At 47.7% G+C, this 24,489-nt stretch overlaps 2 protein-coding genes and 1 pseudogene across 5 annotated transcripts in view; all 3 read left to right on the top strand.

Moving 5' to 3' along the window:
- Positions 1-2,641: 2,641 nt before the first annotated feature.
- On the top strand, positions 2,642-10,176 carry C8H2orf72 (chromosome 8 C2orf72 homolog). The gene is made up of 3 exons (XM_022567935.3): positions 2,642-3,245; positions 7,005-7,118; positions 10,023-10,176. The coding sequence occupies exons 1-3, from the start codon at positions 2,642-2,644 to the stop codon at positions 10,160-10,162; spliced, it is 858 nt and encodes a 285-aa protein (XP_022423643.2). The 3' UTR covers positions 10,163-10,176.
- A 1,570-nt stretch (positions 10,177-11,746) lies between these two features.
- On the top strand, positions 11,747-12,294 carry LOC111171922 (ATP synthase F(0) complex subunit C3, mitochondrial pseudogene; annotated as a pseudogene).
- A 7,832-nt stretch (positions 12,295-20,126) lies between these two features.
- Positions 20,127-24,489, top strand: part of PSMD1 (proteasome 26S subunit, non-ATPase 1) — a 103,624-nt gene continuing 99,261 nt past the window's right edge. For 2 of the 4 annotated variants that reach the window (XM_022567939.3, XM_022567938.3), the window contains exons 1-2: positions 20,128-20,305; positions 24,337-24,380. In XM_022567939.3, the coding sequence (XP_022423647.1) occupies positions 20,290-20,305; positions 24,337-24,380 (60 nt within the window). In that variant the 5' untranslated portion in view covers positions 20,128-20,289. Of the gene's footprint in view, positions 20,306-24,336; positions 24,381-24,489 lie in introns of those variants that run through there. The other 2 variants (XM_089916228.1, XM_089916229.1) reach the window with 2 other exon arrangements.

Here is a 24,489-nt window from a genome sequence, read left to right as displayed (position 1 = left end):
TTTGATACTTTAAAAATATTATTCAACTATCTTTTTTTTTTTTTTTTTGGCTGCACCACACAGCATGTAGAATCCTAGCTCCCCAGCCAGGGATAGAACCTGTGCCCCCTGCAGCGGAAGTGCAGGGTCTTAACCATTGCACCGCCAGGACAGTCCCTATCTTCTTAAATCCAGCGTTACTATTAAAGAAATCTGAAGTCGATTGAATTTTGTTCCTTCCTCAGCCCTCTGCTATCCAGCTGCCTGGAACACAGAGGTAATGACTGGAGCTTTAGCTGCGAGTTTGAATCATGAAGAAGAGATGGGGGAATAGTGATCTGGAATGCAACCTGAGTCTTCAAAGACCTAGTAAAACAGAGCTACTACATCAGCCATAAACTGTCCACCTCCAAACTTCTACAAGAGAGAAAAATAAACTTTCATTGTGTTTATGCCACTGTTATTTGTAGTCTGTGTCATTAGCAGCTGAAATGAATCTTAATTCATTTATTGATTAAATCTGTACTGGCTTATACTTTCCAGAAATCTGATTAAACTAATAGCTTTCACTGTTTTCTTATAACAAAGGTATCCCATTTATTTTATATAGTTAGAAAATACAGATAAGCAAAAAGGACAAAATAAAAATTACCTGTCATTCTTACTATCCAGAGATGAGTATGACTACTTTTTGAATATATTCTTCTGGACACAGACACACACACACATATTGTTTTAATTTTAGAAGATTAGGATCATCTGGAAAGGACTTCTGTTTCTCTCCCACACACCACAACCCAACCACCTGCGGCCTCCAGGAAGGTAGGGTGGGGGAGGGCATGTCTCATAGTTTTTAGGTTTGTTTCTCAGTCCTCTTCAACCTCCTTCTTGCTTCCGTGGCATCTTCAGGATTGTATTCACGGGAATGGGCCAGCATCTCAAGCACATTACCGTAGTGTCAGCCCTGCATTATTTTTTTCATTGCACCGATCACTGTCTGAAGCCGTTATTTATGAATTTACTTGTTTCTCGTCTTTCTCTCCCAGCGTCCACTAGACCGTCAGCTCCACAAAGGTAGGAACCTGGCCTGTTCACAGCTGTCTTCCCAGCACCAGCACAGTGCATGGTAGAGATGTTCCATAAATACAGATTGGTTGACTGAATCACTGAGCTGGTGCTGGAACCCAACCTGACTCCAGCCCAGGGCTTCTTGCTCCATATCTTGTGTTTTTCCCACCCAAGCCCCTGGATATCCATCATGGGCAGAGATGGTATAGAGAGGCACAACAAAGCCCACAACAAAGATATGGGGTCCTTCCCCCCAACATTGGCTATACCACTGTAGGATGATCAGACTTAGGGCAGAGCTGCTTGGATATGTTTGAATCCCCACTGCTTGCACACAGGAGGTGCTCAGAAAAGGTTTGCTTTATTGAATGGACATACAAACTCTCCAGGAGGAGATGTTTCAACATAATTACAGGGGGCAGGAAACAGAGTAATTACAAGAGCAGATTGTGGGTTATACAGTGAAGGAGAGAGCTGAGTATTAACAAGTTATTGACCCAAAGGGGCCTTTGGTTTATACCGAGTAATAGAGGAGAGGTAAAGAGCGTTGACCAGCGCTGCCCAATGCCCTAGCCACTCACTTCAAGTGGTTATTTACACTTAATTGAAACGAAATAAAATCTAAATCTTGCACTAGCCAGATTTCGAGTGCTCCATAATAGCCACATACAGCTAGTGGCTACTGCATTGGACAGTGCAGATAATATAAAACACTTCCATCACCACCAAATGTTCTATCGGACGAAGCTGGCTTAGACCCTTAGAATGAAAGGAAATGCATTCCTGCTTCTGACCTGGCCTACTGACATCCTCTTGTCCCCCTCCTGCAAACATAGATCAGAACACCATCCGTGCCCCACATCTGCCCCCCTAGACTTTCTGTTCCACAGGGAGCAACACGATCTGCCTCCACTTCCCAGTGCAGAGGACAATGCCCTGCAGGTCACGAGGACTTGTTGAAACAATGAGCCCTCAATTAGTTTTCTAAATGCTGAAGACCCAAAAGGTGAGTCAAGGACAGAAGTAACAGAAGAGACCCCTGCTTCCCTTCTTTTCTCACCTCACTACCCCCTTATCTGGTGCCCTGCCCCACCCGCCAACTTCACTTCAAAGCAGCAGTCACCGGCAGCCCGGCCTCCAAAACTTCCTGTCCCCGAACCATGAGAACTCAGAAATCTATCTGCTCCAGGCCTCAGACCAATCTAGCTTGTGAAGGTCCATTTGCTCACATGATAATTTTCTGTCTTCCTCTACCTTCGGGTCCTGTACACCTAGTAGGTGTTCAATAAATGTTGGATGGATGGATGGATGGATGGATGAACGGCTCAGTTTCCCCGCGTCTGCCGCAGGGACTGCGGGAGGCGCCACCATTAGAGGCCTGGGGGAGAGCCTCCGCTCCGGCCCAGCAGCCGGCTGGAGCTGGGCGATCCCGGCCCGCGGGCCGGGGGCCGGGCGGGGCGCAGCCCTCGGGGGCGTGTCCTCCCGGCCGCCGCTGCCGACGCCGTCTCCGCCGCCGCCGCCGCCGCTGCCCCCTCGAGGCAGGCAGCTGGCCAGGCAGGGCAGCAGCGGCCGCAGAAGGCGGGAGGCGGCGAGCATGGAGCGCGAGCTGGAGGCGCTGGCTGCTCGGCCCGCGCGCCCGGCTGAGCCGCCCTTCCAGGCGCTGGTGGAGGCGGCGGGCGGCTGCGGGCAGGTGTTGCTGGTGGGCGAACTGTGGGAGCGCGAGCAGAGCCGCGCGCTGCTGTGGGACTTCGCCCGGGCGGTGTTCCCGCCCCAGCAAGCCGCGGGCAAGCCGAGCGGCGAGGCGGCCGAAGGCGCGGGGCCCGGGGCGCCGGGGGCGCAGAAGGTGCCCGCGACCCGGGCGCGCGCCATCCGCTCACCGCTGGTCTTCGTGCTGTGCCGCGCGTCATCGCTGGCAGCCCGGGAGCCGCGGCGCCACCTGCGGGAGATGCTGCGGGACGTGCGCAGCCGGCGGCGGCCCGGCGCGGCGTTGGTCGGGGTGCTGGTGGCCGAGGCGGAGCCCGTGGACGTGGTGGCTCCGGAGCTGCGGCTACTGGAGGCGCTGCTGCGCACGGTGTTCGGCCGCCAGGCTGGAGGCCCGGTGCAGGCGGCCGCCTACTGCCCCGGCCACCCGGCTTCCAACTTGACTGTTCAGGCGGCCGCCTGCAGGGCCCTGCAAGCCGCCGGGCGCTTGCGACCAGGTGAGTGGGCTCTAGGTCCCGGACGGCGTGGGCGGGCGGCGGCTGGGGGAAGGCCAGCTTTTTTGGCCAGCGCCCCCCTCATGGTACACCGAGGTAAACTGAGGCCAGGAGAGAGGAGGTGCCTAGCACTAGGCCTCCCAGGTAGGGCGGAGCGGGCCCTGGGCAACGGGCCGAGTCTGTCCCGGGTGGATCCTGAGTGCATGGGATTCTGAGTGCTTAGGAAAGCCGAGGAGGCAAGCAGAAGGCAGGGGAGGTTGGTGGAAAGAGGGCTGGACTGAGCTGGGCAAAGATCTGGGATTGGGGGGGGAGGGGAGGAGGAGACGGGAAAGCCTTGGGATGCACCAGTTTCAAGGTGGGAGGAGGACAAAATTGGGACTAGGGGGATATCCGGTGACAGGAGCTTCTAGGACGCGCACAGCTAGGGATGCGCTAGAGACGCGACGGTGAAACGCCGCGGGGTCAAAAGAAGGCAAGGAATAAATGCTGGGGACTTGGAGGTGAGGGGAGAAAGGATGTGAGGGACTGAGGGCCTAGAGTTTACCAGTCCTTCTTGGCTACCCACTGCAGTGTCTCCCTCGCTTCCCTCCCCACTCTCCTGAAGTGTGGGGAGGGGAGTACGGGTCTTCTGCCAGCCCCAGTGACTGCTGCCATCAGCAAAAGGGTCTGAATCTCGTCCATCCGGGTACACAGGGTTTTACAGAAGGTTTCCAGTGCCCTGAGATTAAAATATGGATGTTAAGTACAGCTGGATCTGGCAAAAGCTGTGAAATGCCGGAGTGATTTAGCTTCTAGCTTCTAGCTTCCTTCCCCCCACTCCTCTCCAGCACCTGCCGCCCTCCAAGCTTTCCAGCCTCTGCCAACCTTCTTGCTAAAGAGTTAATGACGACAGAGGCTGTGTTCCGCCTCCCTGGGCATTGGTGTGTTAACTCAGCAACTGGGTGATGCCAAACTTACAGGGGTCGGGGGTGGGGCTTTTCCTGCAAGGAGACCTGGTACCTCTGATGTCACAAATGTCACAGACTTACCTGCCAGCGTGGCCTGCCTAGGTGAAGACCATTCCTCTCAGCTGTGGAGCCTGCCCTAACCTTCCCCTCCCCTTCCCACAACTCTTCTGTTGAGTCTGTGAGGAAGCCAGCTAAATTTGAAACTCAAGGACCAGCATTCTGAAAGACACGGAGAACGTCCTGAGGTGGATTGTCATTCGGGTTGTTGCTGCCGGCACCTTTGCTGACCTGGCCCCATGGGGAAAATTTTCTGTCCCCTAATGAGCCTGTGCCTAGAAATTCTCTGAGCCCTTTGTCTCTTAGACATCTCTTATTCCCAGGGAACAACTTTTTTTTTTTTGAATTTTATTTTATTTATTATTTTATACAGCAGGTTCTTATTAGTTATCCATTTTATACATATTAGTGTATACATGTCAGTCCCAGTCTACCAGTTCATCCCACCCCCCCATCCCCCACCCCCAGGGAACAACTTTTAATTCCTCAGAGCCAAGCTTGCTCTGGGCTCCTAAACTTTTTTTACATTGCAGTTGCCTCGGAGAGAAAAGCCTTTTCTTCCATCCTCCTTTTCCTGACCAATCCCATCTCACCATTCAGGACTGGACTTCCTCCTCCAGAAAGCCTTCCCTGACCCGCCCACTCCATTTGCAATTCACAAATGAAACCCGAACCTGCTTCTGCGTGGTTTTGTCACTTTCCCTTGTGAGCTTAATCACCACTGTATTCCCATTTCCTGACACCCTGCATGGCATGCAGAATCCTTGCCTCTTTTTAAACACTAACATTTCAAATTTTTAACATTTTGCAAGGGAATCATTCTATATATTGTGTTAAAGTCGATTGTACTTTTATCAAAACATACTGAACATGAAACCTTTCATTAATGACTAAAGGTCACGGGTGTAATTATAACTCATTGTCCAGTAATTTCTTCCAGCCTTTTGCGGTGGGTTACGCCATGGATTCATGCTGCTGAGGTTTTGCTAGTGCTTGCGGAGCTTTCCAGTCTCTTTCCTCACTGTCTGATGGCTGTTCTTATACTTTTAGGTTGCCTGCCTCTTGGTAGTGCTCTTTTACCCAGTTTATGCTTAATTCAGATGCATTTTGGTTGAAAAACAAGGACCCAATCTTTTTAGAATTGGGTACAGATTAAGAGTAAATTGGCCCCAAGTAAAGAATTACGAGAAAGGATTTTCTGTGTCTTGGCTCTCTGGAGTCCTTTTTTAAAACTTTGTTCCAGTTGACCTTATTCCAGATGGTTAGGGATCTCAAGTAATCCCCAGATAACTGAGGTGGTACTATAATAAGGAAACTCGAATCAACATATAATTGTTTTGTGTGTGATTATCAAAAAAAGATTAATTCTATTTCTATTAAGAAATAGTTTGATGGCCATTTCAAGAATAGTTGAATGGCCATCATTAAAAAATCTACAAATAATAGGGACTTCCCTGGCAGTCCAGTGGTTAAGATGCCGCACTTCCAATGCAGGGGGCGCGGGTTTGAACCCTGGTAGGGGAACTAAGATCCCACATGCTGCGTGGCCCCCCCGCAAAAAAGTCTACAAATAATAAATGTTGAAGAGGGTATGGAGAAAAGGGAGCCCTCTATACTGTTGGTGGGAATGTAAATTGGTGCAGCGATGATGGAAAACAGTATGGAGTTCCTCAAAAAAATAAAAGTAGAGTCGCCCTATGATCCAGCAATTCCACTCCTGGGTGTATACCCAGACAAAACTATAATTCGAAAAGATACACGCACCTCTATGTTCATAGCAGCACTATGTACAATAGCCAAGACATGGAAAAAACCTAAATGTCCATTGATAGATGAATGGATAAAGATGTGATATATATATATATCACATTGTGTGTGTGTATGTGTGTATATATATATATATATATATACACACACACAATGGAATATTACTCAGCCATAAAAAGAATGAAATAATGCCATTTGCAGCAACGTGGATGCAACTAGAGATTATCATACTAAGTGAAGTAAGTCAGAAAGAGAAAGACAAATACCATATGTTATCACTTATATGTGGAATCCTAAATGCGACACAAATGAACATACCTACAAAACAGAAACAAACTCTCAGACACAGAGAACAGACTTATGGTTGCCAAGGAGGAGGAGGGGTGGGGGAGGGAAGGATTGGGAGTTTGGGATTAGCAGATGCAAGCTACTGTATATAGGATGGATAAACACCAAGGTCCTACTGTATAGCACAGAGAACTATATTCAGTTTCCTGTGAAAAACCAGAATGGAAAAGAATATGAAAAAAGTATATATATGTATGACTGAATGACTGTGCTGTACAGCCGAAATTAACACAACATCGTAAATCAACTAAACTTCAATAAAATTTAAAAAATAGTTTGAACTACAAATCCGGGGGTAGGGGGGCAATTACTGCTTCTTGAGTTTTTTCTTTGGTGCTATGTAATTATAATTAATTTCATATCATTTTTGTTACTGTAGTTTCTCCAACGTGGTACCTACATAGAGTTTTTGCGAAGATGAAATTAGGTAATAGGTATATAAAAGCAGTCTTTCTTTTTGGTTTTTTTTTTTAAAGCTCAAAAACCTACCCCCTTTTGCAAATCAGAATCTTTTTTTTTTAATCAGGCAGTTAAAACTAGGGCAGTTGACAGTTGAAGCTCTTGGTTGGCTGAACAGAAAGTCTCTCAGTCGTGTCAAGCCCCATCTGACCCCACTGCCTCTTGGACCTTGTGTTCTTTCTAGCAGAAGGAGCGTGGGAGAGACCCGGCCTCCCAGGACTGCTGGCATGCTTTTCCTGGGGTCCCTGGAGCCGAGGGAAGGACCCAGATGCCACTTCCCCCAGTGACCCAGCTCAGGGTGAGTGTGTCGCCTTCCTGGCTTCCTGGACCCTGACAGGGGCTTGGGGTTACGGTCACGTGCACACAGGGGACCATAGGGATGGAGTGGCCCACCATCGGCGAAGCCGTTGCCTTGTGCAGGGCGTGGCGATGAGCAACGTGAGGTGCCTTGGCCCCCAGGCAGCCGGCACTCAGACTGGGTCAGCGGGGCTCTCGCCCCAGGAGTCTCTGCCTAGGGAAGGGGTTGTGGGCGGGGCTGGAAGACAGTTGCCAGACGTAGGTGATGGGGCACCTGGAGCCAAACGCATTGTCTCCCCTGAGGATCCAGGGAGTTTAACAAGTGACTTTTGAGCTGGAGGTTGGGGGATTTTCTTAGAAATGGGAAGATTTGGAGAGGGAACACCATGAACAAAGGCTTGACAGCATGATGTCAAGCTCAGAAAACAGTGCCCTGGGGGTGAGGTGCAGAATGAGACTGGTGAGGGCCAAGGCTGAAAAGGACAGTTGGAGCCACATCAGGGCCCTGGGCCCAAGTCTTTCAGGAATAGGGAGCCCTGGCGACTTCTGAGCAGGGGTGTGCGCTGATTAGGGTGTATAGCGACGTGACTGGACTGCAGGAGCAGCGAGAGACCGGAGGCAGAGCCCACCTAGGGGGGGACTGCACCCTGCTGGAGCACTGAGGTCCCCACCTTGCTCGCTGTCACCTCCAAGAGGCCCTGAAGCTGTCTCCTCTCCCAGGCTCACTCACTACACAGCAGCTGCTCCTTCCATCCGCAGGAGAATCTCCAGCCTCCTATAGCATAACATAATCACAGGAGTGACTCCCCATCACCTTCGTCACATACCCAAATCCGCGGCATGGCTACCTCCTCAGAATCACAGGCCCCACCCACACTCAAAGGAGGGGATTATGCAGGATAAGTACACCAAGGAATGGGAATCTTGGGGGCTGTCTTAGAATTCTGTCTACACAATTGAAAGCTCAAAAAATACAAAAGAAGAAACACAAATATTAAAAATCGTTCATTTAATTCCCCCACTCAGAGGTAACTATAATTTGGGTAGACCATTCTGTCTGTCTCTCTGTCTAGCTATCTATTTATATTGCCTTGTACTACTTAAATATTAATAAATTCTCTTCTGTATATATATATAACTCATCTGCAAAATGCATCACGTATTTAATATATTTAATTGCAAAAATGTTAACTTCAACCTCTCCATCATCATTTTGGATGTATCTGGAAACTAAAGGGGAAAAAAAGCAAAGGAATCATAAACATTTTTTTTCTTTTTTTTTTGGCTGCATTGGGTCTTCTTTGCTGTGCTTGGGCTTTCTCTAGTAGCGGCGAGCAGGGGCTACTCTTCATTGCGGTGCTCAGGCTTCTCATAGCGGTGGCTTTTCTTGTTGCAGAGCTCAGGCTCTAGGGCACGTGGGCTTCAGTAGTTGTGACCACAAGCTCAGTAGCTGTGACTCAGGGGCTTAGTTGCTCTGCGGCATGTGGGATCATCCCGGACCCGGGCTCGAACCTGTGTCCCCTGCATTGGCAGGCAGATTCTTAACCACTGTGTCACCAGGGAAGTCCCCATAAACAACTTTACGTAACTCTTTGATCACCTCTCTCTGTAGCATATACCGAATTGTTTAGTCTCATGTAGAAGTGAATGTATTAAATGCAAATTGCGTGTGCAGACTATACATAAACATTTATAATATACATAATAAATAGCAGATTATACATACATACATTTACATACACTGTTTTAGAATCTGCTTTCTTTATCAATAACATACTGTGATTGTGCAGTATTCCACAGTGATAAGTATATGTCAACATCTTGCATCTTTTTCTTTTTTGAGGTAATTGTAGATTCCCATGCAGTTGTAAGAAATCCCATTAAGAGATCCTGTGTACATCTTGCCCAGTTTTCCCCCATGTACATGTCGCAAAACTATAGGATAATATCACAGACTGGGTGTTGACATTGAAACAATCCACAGACCTTATTCAGATTTCCTGAATTTTACTTGTGTGTGTGTGTGTGTGTGTTTAGTCCTATGGAATTTTATACATCATATTTATTTATTTATTTTTGGCTACGTTGGGTCTTCATTGCTGTGTGCGGGCTTTCTCTAGTTGTGGCGAGCGGGGCCTACTCTTCATTGCAGTACACGGGCTTCTCATTGCGGTGGCTTCTCTTGTTGCGGAGCACGGACTCTCGGCACGTGGGCTTCAGTAGTTGTGGCTTGCGGTCTCTAGAGCGCAGACTCAGCAGTTGTGGCCCATGGGCTTAGTTGCTCCACGGCATGTGGGACCTTCCCAGACCAGGGATCAAACCCATGTCCCCTGCATTGGTAAGCGGATTCTTAACCACTTCTCCACCAGGGAAGCCCTATACATCATTTTTAATGCCTGAATCCCATAATGTGACTGAGCCACAGTTTACTCAGCCAATCCCTTTGTCAGATATCGAATCAGTTAGGATGCTCTCAGCTATAGGTAAAGAAGCCATGACTCAAACTAGCAGAAGCAGACGAGGAATTCATCATCTCACCTAAAAGACAGTCTAGAGGTGGAGTCAGTTTCAGGGCTGGTTGATTTAGGGGTCCAGCAACACTTTCAAGGACCCAGGTTTTTTCCTTCTCTTTGCTGGGCCATCCTCAGTGCTGTTTCATCCGTATACTGGTAGCAAGATGGCTGGAGCAGTTCCACTAATTATTCCTAATTATTTCCTTAGGATAAAATCCTAGAAGTGGAATTGCTGGGTCAAAGGGTATGTACATTTTAAAGGTTTCCGCTACATATTTTGTTGTGTTTTTAAAGTAGAGAGTCACTGGGGCCAACTCCTTCCCTTTCATTCCCAGCTTACCCACTCATAAACTTTATCTTCTCATTGGGTGATTCCTTCTCTTGTGTTCCAGGTAACTTCCAGGACCCTGAGGAGGAGCTGGCACTGACAGTCGTATATCCCAATGGAGATTGCGAGGATCCCAGAAAGGGGTCAGTAGCCTGTGATAGAGTTGCCTCCACTCCCGCTGAGCCCGCCGGAGACTTGAGATGAAGGCTGGACCCCTGGCTGCCCCGGCTCTAACCTACAGACAGGGGGCTGGCTCTCACTGAGCTACCCTGCCTCCATGTTGACCTTGGGATGCTACAAAGCCCCACCTTCCAGGGGGCTGTTGCATTGACCTGTTACCAGCCAAGCAGCGGGACTTACTAAGCTAAGCAGGACCTAAGAAAGTGTATCCTCCGGGAATCTGCCTCCCCCCTCGCATTTGCTCACTCTCTGGTCACTGTGGGGTTATTTTTTCTCTCTGTGCCGTGGTTTCTCTATGCCATTGAGACAGCTGGCTGTCTGCTTTGAGGTTCTGCGGTGCTGTGGCATCCCATGATTGTTTGCATGAGTATCCATCATTTCAAGAGCAGCTGGACTAGAAATCATCAGATCTGAGAGGGGAGCCTTGGACCTGTCACTCAACCTTTGGGTCTTCTGTTTCTCAAACACGTAAGGGCTCTACCAGCCTAGTGGCTCTCAGCCAGGGGCCAGGCTACCCGCTCCAGGCAGTATTGGAAATTTGTGTGTGTGTGTGTGTGCATGTGTGGTGTGCTGGGAGAGTCGCTGCAACTGTGGGACACCCCTGGAATTTAGTGGGTATCTCACAATGTGCAGGGCAATCTCCAGCAGCACAAAATTGTTCCATTCAAAATGCCAATCACGGCAACTTTGAGAAACTGTAGATGAGACAATCTCCTCCCTGTCAAATTCTAGGAAGAGTCCCCCAGAGCAGAGAGAGTTGGGCTTCCTGGGGCTTTGGCTCCCAGAGCAAGGCAGAATAAAGATGCATTGCCACCCTGGGGGCCTTTAGGGCCAGAGCCAGTATGGTCCCTGTGCTGCAGGCCCAGGGCGTAAATAGCTTTGCACATTCTTGAGAAGAAAGGACCATGTTTCTTCCTCGTGTTGACAATAACTTTCTGTGCCGCGTTCTTTGAGAATAAAGATGCTAGGGACTAACCATAGCACCAAACAGAAGGAAAGTTAGGGGTATGGATTACAAGAGCATACGATTTGTTCTTGATCTCAGGTCCTAACCCAAGGTCAAAGCAGACAAAGCCCAGAGGTGCCGAGTTCCTCAATCCTTTTTTCTCTGTTTATGAGTCAGTCAGGGTCAATGATGTTCCCTTAAAAGCCGGGAAGACCATCTGACTGTTCACTCAGAGAGGGAACACTATTAGCTCCCTTGTCTTTCTCACCTGCCCCTGGAGAAATCCAGTCTTTGGAATGGCAAGCACAGCTCCTGATTTTCCCAAGTAGAAAGCACTGTCTAAGGGAAGCAGCTAAATTCATTCATTCACGCATGATTCACTCAGCAGACATGCAGTTGTGCCCAGCACTCTGCAAGATGCTACGTAACTTGTATTAGTTATTTCAGTTCTTGCTGTGATGGCGACCAAATGGGGAATGGGAAACCTTCTGTGGCCGAGGAGCTCTTTGATGCTAAGGAGGGGCCCTCCCTGCTCTATGCCTCAATTTATTCTCTATAATAGGGAGCCTGGTCCATATGAGTGTGAGGGCAGGTAGGATGACAGGAAGGATACAGCTGACTTCCTCCTACACAAAATGAATTGCTGTTGACTTTGTTTTAAAATGGGGAGCCCCATTCCTTGGACCTCTACCACCATGGCTACGGCCACCTCCCGGGAAGAGAGGAAGCAGGAGAGGATCCCACGTTGCCTGTCAACCAATTCCTCTAGCTGCCCTGAAGAGTGCAAGATGTTCGCCTGCGCAAGCTTGCCTGCACCCTGCTCTGATCCGAGTTGGATCCAGAGTTGCATACAGACCAATTTCTGCATCAGTGTTATCTCGACCAGAGGCTAGGGCTGGAGAGGGCTCTTCAGTACTTAATGGGGCCCAGAATGGTGTGTCTCAGTTAATCCAAAGGGAGTTTTAGACCAGTGCAATCAGCAGAGACATTGACACTACAGCCAATTTTATTGGTGCAGGTGCTACAGCAGTAGGAGTGGCTGATTCTGGTGCTGTTATGGGAACAGCCTTTGGCAGCCTCATCATTGGTTTCGCCAGAAACCCTTCGCTGAAGCAGCAGCTGTCCTCATACGCTATCCTGGGATTTGACTTGTCTGAAGCTATGGGTCTCTTGTTTGACGGTTGCTTTCTTGATTTTGTTTGCCATATAACAGAAATTACTGCTTGAAATGTTGGCATTCATATTAATTACAGATATAATTCTGTGTATCTTACTGTGACTCCAAAAACTGTAGTATTGGTTTCATGGAAATGAATGTTATTTCCAAAGTCATTTCATTAAAGATGAAAACGTTAAAAAATAAGAATAAAAAAATAAAATGGGGAGACTGGTATTTTTTTTAATAAATTTATTTGTTTTATTTATTTATTTTTGGCTGCATTGGGTCTTCGTTGCTGCGCGCGGGCTTTCTCTAGTTGCCACGAGCGGGGGCTGCTCTTCGTTGCAGTGCGCGGGCTTCTCATTGCGGTGGCTTCTCGTTGTGGAGCACGGGCTCTAGGCACGCGGGCTCCAGTAGTTGTGGCTTGTGGGCTCTAGAGCGCAGGCTCAGTAGCTGTGACACCCGGGCTTAGTTGCTCCGCGGCATGTGGGATCTCCCCAGACCAGTGATCGAACCTGTGTCCCCTGCGTTGGCAGGCGGATTCTTAACCACTGCGCCACCAGGGAAGCCCCAAGACTGGTATTTTTGAAGCTGCTATATTTTTCTATATCTCTGTTAATTTCTTTGTAATAATTTGGTTGAAGTTTTGTTATTTGATGGGGGGCGGGAGCTTTTTTTAAGTTAGGAAATTGTCTAAGGCAGAAGTCACAAGACAGTAGCCTCTGCTGTGTTTAAAAATCTTCTGTATTTGTTGCCAACATTTGAAACTTGGGAGATTGCATGTAAAAAAGCTGGATGAAGGGGCATATTGAAGGATGGGGCATATTGTCCTCTCCAGTGTCCTGCATCCCTCCCGCCCACCTCTGCCACTCCTCTGCTTCTCTTCATCTGAATATTCCATTGCCTGGTCCTGGTCCAGGTGGGCAAGTGAGTTTGCAAGCCTCTGGTATAAAGGGTGGTTTACTCATTATTTTTTCGTTACCTTCAGTATTTGCTGTGAATAGTTGAAGAGAGAAGGTCTTTCCTTACTGAGATTTGGGTTCTGCCTCCCAAATGTTAAACGGGACTGAGACCCATCTTTGCTTCCTTGAGAATGGCTAAGATACGCCCCATCCCTTCTGGAAATGTTGTTGCCGTCTTCTAGCAGACAGAAGAGTTAGGTAGCAGAAGGGATGGCTTTGGCAGTGGGTCTTTTCTCTAGGGACCCTTTACAAGGCACAAAGTTTGGGGTGGGCCTGTCTGAGGGCAGAATTAGGTCAGTGGTACCAGGAGCCATCGGTGAGAGGCCTCCAGTCAGGTCCCCGTGTGGGCTCTTCGGTGCTAATCTTTCTAATATGGCAGTGGTTGTGCTACTTCTGACTTGAATCAATAATTCCTAATATCTAATAAAACCAAACAGTACCTAATTGCCGGCTAATTGGAAACGGAATGGATCTTTCCCTTTATTCTCATAAAAGTGTTCCTTGAAGGGACCCTTGGGAGCAAGGCATCTGGTTAAATGACAGGACCTCTGGAATCATCTGGCCTGAAGTCCCTCAGTCCTGCCCTGGGTGACGTCTCCACAACCCTATTGGCTGGGATTGGAAAACATGTAGCTGGAAAGTGTAAGTAGATATTTAAAAAGAGTGTTTTTTTTTAAGAGATAGCATTTAACTTGGTATTTATTAGGGTGTGTGTCTGCACACGTGAATGTTTAACGAGATAAAATGGCCTTAACTGAGTCTCAGAGAACCCTTTATACTACGTGCGTCACAGTTTCCTCTCAAAATACTTGTTTACAAGACCTTCTGCACAAGAATCCCTTGGTTATCAAACTAAAGCTTAAGGCAAAGCTGCAAAGGGGGTCAAGGGCTGAGGTCCCTACACCTGTGGTCTAAACAAGCCCCTCTTACCGGGGGCAGACCACCTAGGACCCCACCTCCCTGGGGAAGGTTGACAGTGGCCACGTTAACCTGAAAGCAGTCTATACTTCAAAGTGTAGCAGATCCATGCTGCAGGGCTGTCCCTGTGGTCAGGAGGCTGCACTTTGTCCTGTTTGGGTGGCAAACACAGCCAGCACAGTAGAGGAGCCGGTTATTTTGTACCCAGATGACCCCCTTCTGACCTGGTTTTGTGTGTAAGTGGATCAAGGATTGGGACAGACGAGGAAGTTGGCCTGGGCAGCCTGCCATATGCTGACACGTGGAAAGTTCAAGGGGAAATGGAGAAGGCAGGGGTGACGCCCAGGACCCCACACGTATCCCTCTGATGCCTTTGGCCCCTGGGCCAGAGCCCTCTGGTTGCCTTCTATTTGAGGCTGCCTAATACGGAGCAGAAACAGAGACTACCCCACTGGGCCATGCTGTGGTCCACAGGGATCTTGGAATTCGACTCCAAGGGACCGTGGTGTGCGACTGGGCTCTAGGGCTGCTGTGGGTCCAGGGCTCTGGCAAAAGAATCTTGTCTGGCTTCCTCCCTGAACTGCTCAGCTCCAGCCAGGGTTCCTGCTGAAGTGCAGACAGTGAATTTCAGAGACCCTCAGGCAGAAATGCAGATTTTCAGTCTCAAGTCATGCTTGTTGCTGTCCTGCCCTGCACTTATATGGAGTAATTAGGCGCTTAGCTTAGTCCTTGGAGCCAAGCCCTCAGAATGAGACCTGGCTGCAGAAACTGGGTCTCTGTCTTGTCACATGAGTTCTTTCTCTCCCTCACTGGTTAACAAGGTCTTCTCAGAGCAGGGTGTTGCCTCAGATCATTACCCTAACCCCAGAATGCCTTCACCCTGACCTCCCTCCCCTCCCCCATCCCAGGTGCATAGCCCTCTCCAGAACTCCTAGCTGCAAGGGCAGCCACTCCCAACCCCTTGATCCCTGACAGAGGTGTGTCTCACTTTCAGATTCTGCCCCCTGATCTGGTCTGGCCCCGTATGTGCCACCAGCAAAGAGCAGCCATGATTGTGAAGCAGGCCAAGGGGCCAGACCTGAATAGGAGGGCAGAGGGACCGAGACCTCGGGGTGAGTCTAGACCAGCCCTGTCTCAGAAGAACCTACCAGGCACATAGGTAGCTTTAAATTTTCTAGTAGCCACATTAGAAAAAAAAATCAAAAGAAACAGGTGAAATTAATTTTATTAACATTTTATTTAGCCCAGTATGTCCAAAATAGTATCATTTCAACTGTAAATATAAAAAAAAAAATTTAATGAGGCATTTTGCGTCTCTGAAACCCTGTGAGAATTTTACACTTACAGCCAATTCAGAAATTAAATTTTTATCCAATATACTTAATCTGTATTTAGATTTCATTAAATTTATAGTTGAAAAAATAGATTCACATCCTCAATTGTTCCAAAGATACTTAAAAAGTTTTCCAATGACTGAATTGGGTACCAGTCTTTAAATTTCAATAAAATACAATTTTAATTTAAAATCAGCTCCTGGGTTGCACTAGCCACATTTCAAGTGGCCACCTGGGTCTAGTAGCCACTAGATAGGACAGCCAGAGTGCAGGAGGTCTCGCTTGAGGGTTCATTGTGGCTCCTCCCACCCCTGGCCACTTGCCCAGAGCTGGTTGGTCATCATAGACCCTCCCCCCGCCCCCAGCCACCCCTCCCCCAGCGAGGGAACAGTGGCTTCCAGCATCACTTCATCCAGGGCAGACTTCCGGTTGCCCATGATAGGCGTTGCCCTCCTGGACACTGTCCTTAGAGGGAAGAGAGCCCAGCGTCTCTGATGGCTTCCCGGGTTCTTTCGTGCCTCAGTCCATCCAAAACAATTACAGCCCCAGCCGGGCGTTTCCCTCCATCCAAGCACATACCTACGGGATGCCCGAGTCACCGTCTGCGTTTTACGTTTCTGCTCCCTGAATAAACGCTTTTACTCTAAAAGCACGTGGCCGGCGTGCTGTACAGGAAGCAACCACTAGCCTCGTGGCCAGTTTTATTCCGCGCTGTTCTATGCCAAGCCCTTGCTTAGAGCACCTCCCCTCACAAGCTGCGCCAGGTAGGTGGACCAGCCCCCTCTGCAGCAGGGCTCAGGTGACCCCAGGGCTGCTGTGCAACAGGGATTTGATCCCTGGTGTCCTGGCACCGACACCGCCCTTTCCACCTTATCACTGTGCAGCTCAAAAAGCAGTCGAGACAGGAGACCGAGCCCTCCTAAGACCCAGGATTTAAATGCCAGAAGGCTCGCGGGTTGAGGGGATGGGGGTGGGTAGAGGTGGGTGGTCATAGAGCGCTCGCCCCTTCCCATGTGCTCTGCCTTCTGGGGAACTCTGTGACCACTAGAGGGCGCCGCGCGGGCCAGGGAGGTGCTTCGGCGAAGCTTCGGACTGAATCCTGCTCAAGGTGGGCACATCCGCAAAGAAAAATCAGGGTCACGGTTTCCTCCCGTCACCCTGACAGAGGTCCCCGCCTAGCCCGTAACTCTGTGAGCCCACAGCTGGCCTCGTTTGGGTTTTGAGATCTTTTGTGTTATTCCTGTATTTGGAGGGAGATAGTTGTTTATGAACAGAGCACTGGGTAAGAATTCTTTCTGTGGTTTTACTGTGTCCTAAGTGTCCTCTAAAAAGAGCACATTTTAGAGTCTTGGAGAGGGCAGGGGTTTCTGAGACACTGGTCTGAGTTCTAGCCTTGTGCCAATAACTAACTGACCCTGTGTTGATCCATTCATCCAACAAATATTTATTGAGCACCAACTATGTGCCTGACCCTGTACTAGTTACTCTAGGGGACACAGAGATGAATAAGATGTGGCTGTGCCCTTGAGTAGTTCCTTGTCCAGTTGGGACATAGGCAAGAAGACATGATTATAGCTGTGTGGGTAAAGGCTGTAACGGGACACATGGTGGGGTGGTCAAGGAAGGCTTCCTGGAGGAGGTGCTGGGGATGAGGGGGAGAGGCCTTGAAGACAGAGCAGAGAGCAGGTACTGAGGTCAGAGACAAGGTACCATGCCCGCACAGCCTTTTTGGGAATCGGAGCAGTTCAGGATGGCCAGAGTGTGGCACACAGGGCAGAGGGGTGGGACATAAAGATGGAGGGTAAGCAGGGTTGGATGAAAGTCCTGGAGAAGCTTGGAGGAGACAAGCTTCCTTGTTTTGGGTAGTGCTCCAGTCTAGCTGTGAAGAATGGTCTGGAGAATTGTGCCATGGTGAGCAGGAAGTCAAGGCTGTTGGGAACTGTTGCGGCCAGGAAAGAAGAGGGGGAGATGACTAGAGGGTGATGGAGTGAGATGGGAGGCTGGGATGGTGTGAGAGAGATTAGGGAGGACCATATCTGGTGCAGACCAGGTGGGGGGGACAGAACAGTCAATGGTGCCCTCTACCCACCCTCTCCCTGGGGGCCCTGCTTCAGTAGCTGATGGTTGCCCTTCATCACACTGGGATCAAGGCAGGAGACATACATGCAGCGGGGGTGGGGGGGGCCCCAATGTATGCAGCTTTGAGGTCGTTGAATTAAGGAGCATCAAGCAGAGATGCCTGGTAGGTGAGTGAGTCTGATGCTCTGGAGAGAGGGCAGGGCTGCAGGGGTACATTTTAGGGCCACCACCTTGTCCATAGCAATCCGAGGCATTGCACTCCCACAGGGAGAACGGGGAGTGAGAAGAAGCCTGTGCACAGAAACAGGGAAGAGCAAAGCAGAAGAATAGAGCCCAAGATGGGGACTCAGGGTTTCAAGGAGCAGAGGCCATGGTCAGAGTTGAATTTTGAAAAAGATTGCTCTGACTAAAGAGTGCAGAATGGAATGGAGAGGGAGAAGCCAGAGGCCTGGGACAGCAGAATGTCCAAGAAGTGAGGGACCTCTCAGAGGGCTCCCATGGGGCTCAGATGAGACTGTGGCAATTACAAGCTCAGTGTCCCAGCCAGAGACAGAATCGTCCTTCCATAGAGAATGTCTTCTTTTTGAAGAGCAGAGATGGCAAACTGGCCACCTCTCTGCTTTAAAACATTTAGAATTAGTTGCCAACATTTTTTTTGAGATATAATTGACATATAACATTGTATTTGTTTTAGGTGTACAGCCTAATGATTTGGTATATGTGTATGCTGTGAACTGCTTATCACCATAAGTTTAGTTAACATCCGTCACTGCACCAAGTTACAATTTTTTCTTGTGATCAGAACTTTTAAAATTTACTCTCTTAGCAACTTTCCAATATACAACTGTAAGTCATCATGCTGTACATTCATCCCCAGGACTGATTTATCCTATAAATGGAAGTTTGTACCTTTCCACCCCCTTCACCCAATTTCACCCAACTTGCCAACATGTAAAATTCCGAGGATTTCACACAAAATTCCGATTTCTGGCTTTTCTTGGAAAAGTCAGAAGCTCTCACGACAGTAGCCCTGCATTTGGCACTGCAACACTGTCGGAGCTGAGTAGCCATTGCTCTCTTTAGATGGGGCATCACTCTTCATTCTGTCACAGTCACCACCACCCCCTACTGTTTCCCTGACACTAGTGTCAGTTGCCGTGCACCATCCTGCTGAGCTGGTGTTTTCTTACACTCGGCCTGCTTCACTCATTCCCGTTACCTGTTAGCATTTGTGTCTGCTTCTTTTAGGAGTTTGGGGCGCACAAGTATCTTTATGTGAGGGATCAGCCAAAGTGCCTCTGTAAAATAATACTCCTATGCACTCAATCTGTTTCTTTTTCATGCACACCTCCGAGGTGAGTGTCTTTCAATCTAAGCTACAGGTTCTTGAAAAGTGTTTAATAATTATATTTAATATATTTTAACAACCATAGCCTAAGAATACTAATTTTAAAAAAATTCACACATGCCCTGGGACTTCCCTGGCGGTCCAGTGGTTAAGATTCCATACCTCCAAAGCAGGGAGGCGCGGGTTGGATCCCTGGTTGGGGAACTAAGATCTCACATGTCACGAAACTTGGCCACAAGAGTAAAAAAAAAGAATTCACACATACGCTCAAGTGTGTCATAAACCAAATTTTATTTCAACTGCAAAACATTGGCTTGTGCCACTGGGTTACACTGTTTCGAAAGGCCTCAGAAATAAGCTTTAGTAGGTCACTATCCAGTTGAAGAGTGGCTTGATAAGGCTAGTGGCTTTAAAATGCCACCATTTGTCACAAATCTTTGTCAAGGTTTTCTCAGTACTGACTATGGAAGTAAATTGTTTAGTAAAGCTGGTACAAGACTGCAGATGGCTATCACAACAGGCATTCCAAATTAGATACAATAAAAAACAGGAACCTGTCGCTACGGAGGGAGAGAGGAACTGGTCAGATGTAAGACAAGAACGGAAAATTTGTTTTTCCTTCAGAACACTTTTCACTGTATATCTTTTTATATTTCTGATTTTTAAACCATGTACAGTATTAACTATTCCAAAAGTAAATAAAAACCTTCATTGTTCAACTTTATTATAAACCAGTGCTTGCTTAGGGATTCGTCGTGCTATGATTGTAAAGCATTTATGTTGGATTTCTTTGGAAGCTGGGCCCTGGTTTTTTTTAAAAAATGGAAAATCACCCTTCTAAGAAAACGTTCTTTGCCCTACCGGGATCCCCAAAGGCTTGGCTGGGGCGCGGGGTGGGCGCTGCAGGGAGACTTCCCGAGCAGCAGGTGGCGCTACGAGCCCCGCGAGCACCTCTCCTCAACCCGTTTTTCTCAGCAATGGCGGGGGACGGTGGAGCGGCGGGAGGGAGGCCTTTCTCTAGGGGTGGCTATTCTGGAGCCTGATCCCAGGTGCGGACGACGGTTCCCATTCCGCGGGATCGCTGACCTCGAGGAGGATTAGAGAACACCCTGGAGCTCTCCGTGCACCCTCCCTCGCGAGGCGGGGAGGCAGTGGCGGCACGGAAGACACAGGCCTGGGGAGAATTCGCGCCAGGCGGCAGGCGGGACAGCGGGCAGCCCCGGGGCGGGCGGGGTCCTGGATGAGAAGCGAGCCGGTGGCCTGAAGAGGCGACTGACTGAACCGGTCACCCGGGGAGCCAGGCGGCGCGGCGGAGCGAGCGGGCAGGGAGCTGACAGATAGACGGCGCGGCCGGGGCGGCGAGCGAGCGAGCGAGCGAGCGGGCGGGCTAGTACAGGGCGCAGCCATGATCACTTCAGCCGGTGAGTGGGATCGCAGCCGGCGCCGAAAGGGAGGAGACGCCACGCCGGCTTTTAGCTGAGTCAGGGCCGGTGACTGGGCACCTCCCGGCGGAGCACCGGCCTGCGCGGCTGCTCACTGCGCGAGGCTCACGCCCCGGGCCGGGGGCTGGCAGTGTGGCCCGGGCTCTCCGGGGGCCCTCGCGACCCCCTCCGGCTCGAGGGAATCGCGCTGGGTTGACCGGCTCGTTCTTCCTCCGCAGCCACACCCCCGTGCCCGGACACTAGGGGCTTCCTGGGCCATCCTCCGACCCCGACGGGTTTTCCTTAATTCTCTTCCTTCGGCGGTTGACCATGTGGGGCCGTCCGAGCCCAGCCCTTCCTTGCAGGTGGTTAGTGTGGGATGGTCCCCCAGTGCAGTCGGACTGTAAGGCAGCCCATGCTACTTAAGTACTTCTCGACCTGACCTAGCACCTTTCTCTTTAGAGGGAAATCTAAATTAAACTAGGCTTGAGGCGGGTCGTTTCTGGGTCTGTTCTAAGGATATTTAGTTAAAGCACCCAGAGGACTTTCGTGTTCTGTGAAGACAGCATCCTGAAAGCAGACATTATACTGAGAATCCAACTGTGGTTTTGAGGCTAGATGCTAACTATGCTGCCTCGAAGAAAGAACTCATGGGTGTCTGGGGCAGGTTTCCTACACTTAACCGTTGTGTGCGTAGATCGTGGAATGACGTTTGCAGCGGGATAAGCTGTAGAAGTCAGGTTTCAAGTGGAGATTTTTAAGTCCCGGGCTGCAGACTGACGTGCACGTAGCTGTCCACAGCCTTGGTGCCTTTTTTCGTGCCTGCTCACAAACTTTTTTCTCGTCCTGTTTTACTCTACACTTGCCCCACAAGTGCTTTGCTATAAACAGACTGATAATCAGAGGACAGTAACTTGTAAGGAGCTCCAAACCATGTGTTTATAAGGATTACTTAAAGAAATTGGTGGAGACCCTGGGAGACATAATAGTTCTTTTTAAAGACTTGAAGAGCTGTCACGTGTACGTGGGATTAGAGTTTTGTCTCCAGTGGTTACAAATGATTGGGAGATGAATTTTAGTTCAATGTAAGGAAAAGCTTTTCCATCCAGTCGGAGTTCTCTAAAGAGAAAATGAGCACTAAATTCCTTGCTGCTTGTAAACGTAGGCCTAACTTTTTCAGATCCCTCTACTTAGCCCACACTACCTTCATCTCTTGCCTGCCTTGCTTTGACAGCCTTAAGGTTTTGTTTTTCCAACAATTGCCTCCGTATAGTCCATTCTTCGTGTTGTAGTCAGAGTATTCTTTTTTAAACCTTAATCACATAATATTATTTTTCTGGTTAAAATCTTTCAGTGGTTTCCATTGTGCTTATAATAAAATCCAGGCTTATAGGCCTACATGATCTGATTCCTGGCTTGTCTTGTACTACTTTTTTCCTCACTATACCCTAATCATACTGGCCTTTCTGTTCCTTGAATATGTCAGTTTCTCTCCTATCTCAGGCCCTGTCACATTCTTTTCCCCCTTTCTAAACTCCTCTTCCTCAAGTTTTCCCTTAGCTTCTCAATCCTTAGTTTCCGCTCAAATGTTAGTCTCTCCTGATCATCCTATTAAAACATGCTGCATCTCTCCCCCTCAGCTGTCCCCTCTCTTCATTACAGTCCTGTAATTACTTTGTTTACTTGCCTGACTACTGTTTTTCTCTCTGTGGTAGAATTTTGGGCGGGAGACTTTTCATAATTCTTAGAACAACTGCCAAGCAGATGACAGAAGTTCAGAAGTATTTCTCGAATGAAGAAATCAGTTAGCTAATCAAATCAATAAATCAGTCACCAGAGTATTTTAAGTAGAGGCTGAAACAACACTTGGTGGGGATTTAATAGAATTTAAACCTAATGATTTTTGAGGTCTTACTCTGAGACTCGGTGGTGATAGCATAGTGTGTATTCGTTACTGTCATTGGTTACGTTTACTGGATTACTTATCAGCTTCTGCTCCAAACCTTTTGTCACCTGGTTTCCTGTCCTTTGGCTCTCTATGGGCTAGGATCTGTCCTGGGTGCTAAACAGAACCTAACAGGTACTAGTTTGGATTAGTCAGTTTATTTGTTCATTTATTGCCTAGGCACTTGCAGGGCACTAAGAACACAGTGGTGAATAAGAGGTCAACATGTACTGTTAAGTTTTTCCAAGAGGTTTGGCTGTGAAAGGGAGCGGAGAGATAGAGATAGGTGGTTACTGGAGGGAGACGTGAGAATGAATTTTTTTTTTAACATAATAAAGGAAAATTATGCGTAAAAGCTTTCAAACAATAGTCTCCCTCCTCTTTTCCCTTATTCATTGAGGCAACTGTTTTCAACTTTTAAGCTGTGTCTTCTGGAGCATACCTTTATAAATAATATGCTATTTAAAATAATGCTATAAATTGATACAGCAACTTTAGGTAATATCTGCTGACTTCATATTATGGCATAAGAAACTTTTTAGCATCCTGAAACATTCCCCATTCCCCAGGTGCGCCTCGTCCCGCATCTAAAGGTGAGTTCTGTTGTTTTTAAGATGAGAAATATTTGTGTATGAAGTGTAGGTATTTGATTTAGTTGTGTTCCACGGACAACGGCTGCATTTCTAAGCCAGGACAACCATATAACACATTAGTCATAAGTGAAACCAAACAGGAGAGTATACAGAAATCCATCACCTCTTTTGGTAAAAGCAGTTCAGACATACTGTTGATTGATGATAAGGGAATGGGTAGCATTTTTAGTGTTTTGATAAAGTATTCTGCCATTTATGATCTGTTCCACATTTAAGGTACTCTTGTCTATCAGCTCTTCCATGTCACTAGTTCACAATCCCCCTCCCCTCCCCTGATTGCATTCTTTAATCTGTCTTCTCTTCATGCTGTCAATTCAACCTCTCTGTTCTGGGTTTGTTATACCAACCTAGAGTACCAAGAAGTTCCTTTCATCTGCTTTAATGCTTTTGAACAGTAGTATGCCCTAGCTAGAACCATGGCATAGTTTCGTTTGCTAAATTTTGAAGCTATTTGGCAGACCTACACTTACCAGTTAGAAATGGCTACATCTCCTAAGGAAAGTTGCCTTGACACTTTGTATCAGCTCACAGTTTCAACTCAGTGTTCCAACTCAGTGTTCCGGAATGATTTTAAGACCTACATGGAAAACATATCTGAGAGACAGTTTAGTTTCCTTCATGGTCCAAGGACGGTAATTTCCCACGTCTTTTTTTCTAATAATCCCTTTGATATATGACTGTATTTCAGGGTGCATTTTTTTGGAGAGGACAGTTATTTCCTTTACTCCCCAGTGTTAGTGCTAATCACCTCAGGGTCACATGGGGAATGCTGTGCTTCAGTAATTGAAGTCAGAACAAGTGAGATTGCTCATCATTTAGCAAAACCTTCTAGGTTACTTGTGATTACAACAGAGGTGCCTTAATATAGGCATCTTGAAATAATCGAATTATTTTATTCTGTGAGTTGATGACTAAATACTCCTGCTTTTGTAAATAATTTTATAACTCTTGGTTTATTTTGTGTGAATAATTTTATTCTAAAGTTGTGTAGGAAAGTTTCTCATTTTGGTCAGTAAATTAGGCCAGTGATTGTCAAACTGTAATGAATATCAGTATGACAAGGAAGGCTTATGGCTCCATTACTGGACCCTATCCCCACAATTTCTAATTCAGTAGATCTGTGAGGCGGCCAAGAATTTTTATTTTTAACAAGTTCCCAGGTAATGCTAATGCTAATTGATCCAGGAACCATGCTTTGAAAACTGTTGAATTAGGCAAATAATGTGATATATATGGTATTACGAGGGTTTGATAACATAGTTAATTCTTAAAATTTGAAATATAAACCTTTTCAGTTTTAAAGAAAAATAATGATTCCTCTAGTGAAGTCACCCCTCAAAAAATACTTTTTTTCCAACTCTGATATATTTTTGACTAAGCATTAGTTTATCTTAGGATATATATTTCATAATCATATACCTTTTGTCTTATAGCTGGAATAATTTCTCTTCTGGATGAAGAAGAACCACAGCTTAAGGTATGAGTTGAAGAAAAATTAACTGGGCTTAATATGAGTACTTTGAAGCTCTTTGAATTTACTGATAACTATATATCTTCCACCATTTAAAATAGCCGTCCTACTTAGT

Source organism: Delphinapterus leucas, chromosome 8, assembly GCF_059928025.1.
Source record: "Delphinapterus leucas isolate spDelLeu-1000000601 "Yukka" chromosome 8, BTC_Dleu_Yukka2, whole genome shotgun sequence".
NCBI lineage: Eukaryota > Metazoa > Chordata > Mammalia > Artiodactyla > Monodontidae > Delphinapterus > Delphinapterus leucas.
Note: the sequence above shows the minus strand (reverse complement) of the source record. Positions and strands in the feature narration are given on the sequence as shown.